The 5,474-nt window shown below is 41.6% G+C and overlaps 1 protein-coding gene across 1 annotated transcript; it reads right to left on the bottom strand.

Annotated features, from left to right (window-relative positions):
• Positions 1–762: 762 nt before the first annotated feature.
• LOC129033578 (bifunctional methylenetetrahydrofolate dehydrogenase/cyclohydrolase, mitochondrial-like) lies at positions 763–2,183 on the bottom strand. Its single transcript, XM_054482335.2, has 2 exons — positions 1,207–2,183; positions 763–896 (listed from the first exon to the last, which is right to left on the bottom strand). The coding sequence occupies exons 1-2, from the start codon at positions 2,169–2,171 to the stop codon at positions 827–829; spliced, it is 1,035 nt and encodes a 344-aa protein (XP_054338310.1). The 5' UTR covers positions 2,172–2,183; the 3' UTR covers positions 763–826.
• Positions 2,184–5,474: the final 3,291 nt, after the last annotated feature.

Raw genomic sequence — 5,474 nt, 5'->3', positions numbered from 1 at the left:
TGTTTTTCAAAAATAGGTTTTAAGATACACCAAAGAAATCATACAATACAAACATTTAACAATGAAGTTAAAGTATACAGCAAAAGCCATATATGACAATACACACAAATAATGTATAAAAGAAGCCTTTCAATCCTAGAAAACTAAAATGGGGAGAACTTACTGAAGGGTAACATACATAAATGAGTACTGATAGCAAGGAATAATCCTCAACATTTTCCCAATGACTGACTAAGCCTCAAAAAGACAGCTTAAGAAAACGATTAACATGTAATTTTTCTTTTTTCCTAGCCAATTCAGTTCTACTTAGATAAATCTGGTTACCAATCAATACATATATAAATTAGAGTAATTTTTTTTTCTGCTCAATTACTACCATTTTTTCTTTTTCACCTTTTCCCTAATTTTCTCTAGCAACACTTTTTCTTTTGTTTGATCAGTTGAACTCAAAAGATTTGGTACCTAAAATGAGTATCAACTGTCATTGGAACAGCACTTGGAAAATGCAATCCTAGAAAAGGCAAATGTGTAACTGAGGTGCTTGACAAAGTGAAGTGTCCATTCTCCACACGGTAATGTCTCCCATGTTAATCACTAGGTTAATGGCTGCTCCTGGCTAGATCACAGGACCCTGCATGATACTGGAATGCTCCCTGGTGAGGTACTGCAGAGGTATGTGCACAAACACCCACCCATTTAAGCTTTCAATAAATACAAGGCATCATTTTAAACCATTTCAGTAAATTAAAAATATTGCATTTCTATTAGCCTGCTTTGCTTCTTGAGCTGGCCTGGAGTGTTGTTCATGACATAGAAGACACAATAGTTAATTAGTGGCTACCCCAAGCTCTTTAGACTCCAGCACTTCTCGCTCTTCAAGGCTCAGCACCTTTTTTTGCAGCAATAATGATATTCTTTTTTTTTTTTTTTCTTTTTTTGAGACGGAGTCTCGCTGTGTCTCCCAGGTTGGAGTGGCACGATCTCAGCTCTGCCTCCTGGGTTCATGTCATTCTCCTGCCTCAGCCTCCCGAGTAGCTGGGACTATAGGCACCTGCCACCAGGCCCAGCTAATTTTTTTTTTTTTTGTATTTTTAGTAGACACGGGGGTTTCACTGTGTTAGCCAGGATGGTCTCTGTTTCCTGATCTCGTGATCCACCCGCCTCGGCCTCCCAAAGTGCTGGGATTACAGGTGTGAGCCACCATGCCCGGCCATAATGGTATTCTTCATTAGCATTGCCACTGTCATGGGGCCAACACCTCCAGGAACTGGAGTGATATAACCGGCTTTTTGTCTGACTCCTTCAAAATCCACATCCCCAACCAACTTCAGTTTGGCAGTTACAGGATCATGAACTCTATTTATTTCCACATCAATGACTGCTGCTTCTTCCTTGATCATATCTGCTGTGATCAGATTTGGAATACCTGCAGCAGATATTACAATATCTGCAAGAATTGTATGTTTCTTCAACTGCTCTTTGGGAGTATATCGATGAGATATTGTAACAGTGGCATCACCGCCGGGACGTTCATGCACCCCACCTGTGTGCAGTAACATTGCAATGGGCATTTCAACATTTTTTGACCTTCCAGCCACAACCACATTCTTCCCTAGGGTTGGAATGTCAGTTCGCTTAATTATTTCCCACACACCTGATGGGGTAGCCGGTAACATGGAATACTGGTCCAAACACATTCGCCCTACATTAATTACATGAAAGCCATCAGCATCCTTGTCTGGAGAAACAGCATTGCAGATCCTTCTCTCATCAATATGCTCTGGAAGAGGCAGCTGAACAAGGAGGCCATCTACATTATCATCATTATTCAGTTTACTGATTAAATTCAACAATTCTTCCTCTGAAATTGAAGCTGGTTTCACAATTGTCTCACTGTTGATTCCCACATCTGCAGCTGCCCTGGTTTTGCTGAGGACGTAGGAGTGACTTGCAGAATTCTCACCAACCAGGATCACGCTCAGGTGTGGCCGTTTGTCACCTGAGGCCACCGACTCTTCTACCTCCTGCCGCACTTCCTGCTTGATCTGCTGGGCCAGTTTCCTTCCAGAAATTACAACAGCTTCATCTGGAACTGCCGCGAGGTGGAAGGGGCGAGGGCGGAGGGAGCAGCTGTGCGCGGGCTGCAGCAGCCGGGCAGCCAACGTGGACATGAGGGAAGTCGCAGCTATAGCCTGTGCCGGTGACCGCGCCGGGACCTGTTTAATATTTTTAATTTTTAGTAGAGATGGAGGTCTCTCTATGTTGCCTAGGCAGGTCTTGATTCCCTGGCTTCAAGTGATCTTCCCTCCTCAGCCTCCTAAAACGTTGGGCTTATAGATGTGAGCCACTGCACCCAGCCCCAGGTTAACTTTGGAATGCCCTTGGCCCAGAGGAGGGGTCCATTCCATTGGTTGGGGGGCTTAGAATTTTATTTTTGGTTTACAAAGGTATACAATGTATTTGATATACATATATTGTGAAATGGTTACCAGAATCAAATTAATTAACACATTGTTTGTCATAGCTACCCACCGCCTTCTTTTTAGTGAGAATATTTAAGATCTATTCCTTTAGCAAATATTAAGTATATAATACAGTATTGGCCAGGGGCTTTGAGTCTGCCTTGCTGACAAGCTTTGTGGAGTACTCCGAGTAGCAGGGTTATTTGACTACTAGGAAAGACAACAGTTTGAGGTAACAATAATTTAAGAGACTCTATGAAGGGCTGAAAGAGACCATGAAGCTAACTAGCATTTGCCCAGGAAGGGCTGCCTGATTCTCCAGCAATTTTGCTTATGGAAATCTGCATTTTCTTGGTCTGGATAGTCAGCTGCAGCTCCTCACTAGTTTCTAATAACATACTATCTTGCTAAGAGGGAACATGATGGAGTAAAAACATCACAAGTTTTAGGATTCAACACGTGGATACAAATCTTAGTGCTCTTGGGCAAGATCTTTTAACTTCTTCAGTTTCTTCATCTGTGGGGTGAATAAAATAAAGTCTTCCATACAGGGCTACTGAGAAGATTACACAAGCACTTGGCAGAGTGCCTGGCTCATAATAAATACAAATACAAAGGTCTAGAGTTGTTATCTTTACTATTATTAATATATACATTAGTTATTTCCCTCTCTTGTGGAAACAATGGCAAATTTATTTCAGAAAGTTGTTCTTGAACAATATGAGAAATATCTTCTGTTTGGGGAGACAAGATAGTAAATTTCCCAACATATGCTGGATGGTCCTTTTTCTTTTCAATGTCTTATTTCTAAAAGACATAGTAGGGGAAGGGCAGACTCAGAGAGAAGTGTGTTGACTTATTGATTCTCAGGAGCTTTATTTCGAGTGACTATGGACATTGCTCCTGACCCAGTGAATGTCAGACCTTTGATATAACTCCTTCCAGTAATTGAACCCCAAACAAACAATACTATTCTTCTACTTTCTTTTCTCAGCTAAACACCTTTGACATATACTGATCATTTTTCTTTAAATCTTCCTAGACTTTCGGTTCAATCTTTCTTTTTTTCCTTCATTAGCTCTTGTTTACTCCCTTCTGTCTCTGTTGCTTTTTGCTATTCACAAATCAAGTTGGGTTGGGTGGTAAGAATCTTTTTACTTAAAATGATTTTATGATAACTCCAAATGTGAGAGAACAGCAAAGTGAACCAATAGTCTTTTTTTTTGAGACTGAGTTTCACTCTTTTACCCAGGCTGGAATGCAATGGTGTGATCTTGGCTCACTGCAACCTGTGCCTCCTGGGTTCAAGTGATTCTCCTGTCTCAGCCTCCCGAGTAGCTGGGATTACAGGGGTGCGCCACCACACCCAGCTAATTTTGTATTTTTAGTAGAGATGGGGTTTCACCATGTTGGCCAGGCTGGTCTCCAACTTCTGACCTCAAGTGATTTGCCCACCTCGGCCTCCCAAAGTGCTAGGATTACAGGTATAAGCCACCATGCCTGGCTAACCAATTATTTTTAATAGATTTAAAAAAAGAAGTTCAGAAAAGTGTGCTACTTCTCTGAAGTCACACAGCTCATAAGTGACAGAGGCAAGATATGAACTTAAGTTTTTCTAACCTCATAGCTCATGTTCTTTCAAGTATGCCATGCTTATTGTCAAATCTGGGAGATAAAACAAGCACACAGACTATTATAATTCAAGCTAAAGTGGGTTATAGTGACTTAAGTACACAAGAGTAGTTTAGACCAAGTACTGCAAAGATCAGAAACAAGAAGGGATGTGTTCCGTGGGCAAACCAGACATGGCTTTGTGGACTTGATTTGAGACTGGTCTCTGTATGAGACACTGCAGTTCGTGAGAATAGCACACACACACACACACACACACACACACAGACACACACAAAGGAAAATCCCAGCACCTCTTCTCAGAATTAGGAAGAGCCAAGTTTCTGTGGAAAATACCATAGAGATAAAGCTAGAAAGGACAGGTTGGGGCCAGATTATAGAAGGCTATGCCAGGTGAGCAGGAACATATAATTCAGTAAACAACTAGAAACTGTTGTAAGTGCTTAGCCAACAAGTGACTTAATCAGAGCTAAATTTTAGGAAAATGAATTCAACAATAGTATATTGGATGGATTAGGGCAGGGAAAAGCAGAAAGCTCTATTTGGTGCCATGAAGGATACACAGATGCATCAGCCTTGTGTTCTATGTTTAAGATTCTCATTACACAGTAACTTTTTACACACAAAGAAAACTTCAATGAAAGGTAGAATTTAATAAATGTCATTGAAATATACAAAATGTCATAGTAGTTGAAGGTTGAGGTGGCAAAAAAAAAATTGTTTTTCGTTAGTGTAGAAGGATAGATTTATTAGACAATCATTGTCAATGTGAAAATTTTGAAAAGCTGGGTCTGATTTCATGGACATTTAAACTTCCTTGAAATTTATATTTCAGCTCATACATAGACCCAAACAATTAGCTCACCATCTCTCCAACCTAGGAATTCCTTCCAAATACTAATGCCTAAAATCATTTTCTTTTTTTTTTTTGAGACGGAGTCTCGCTCTGTCCCCCAGGCTGGAGTGCAGTGGAACAATCTCGGCTCACTGCAAGCTCCGCCTCCCGGGTTCACGCCATTCTCCTGCCTCAGCCTCCCGAGTAGCTGAGACTACAAGTGCCCGCCACCATGCCCGGCTAATTTTTTGTGCTTTTAGTAGAGACGGGGTTTCACTGTGTTAGCCAGGATGGTCTCCATCTCCTGACCTCGTGATCCGCCCGCCTCTGCCTCCCAAAGTAAAATCATTTTTAAAAATTATATATTAGGATTTCCAGTGGCAGGGTCTGGGGAAGGGGCGGCAGTTGCCATGTCCAGTCGCTAAGGTGGCAAGAAGCCCTTGAAACAGCCCAAGACGCAGGCCAAGGAGATGGACGAGGAAGATAAGGCTTTCAAGCAGAAACAAAAAGAGGAGCAGAAGGAACTCGAGGAGCTGAAAGTGCAG

This window comes from Pongo pygmaeus, chromosome 2 (genome assembly GCF_028885625.2).
Source record: "Pongo pygmaeus isolate AG05252 chromosome 2, NHGRI_mPonPyg2-v2.0_pri, whole genome shotgun sequence".
Lineage (NCBI taxonomy): Eukaryota > Metazoa > Chordata > Mammalia > Primates > Hominidae > Pongo > Pongo pygmaeus.
Note: the sequence above shows the minus strand (reverse complement) of the source record. Positions and strands in the feature narration are given on the sequence as shown.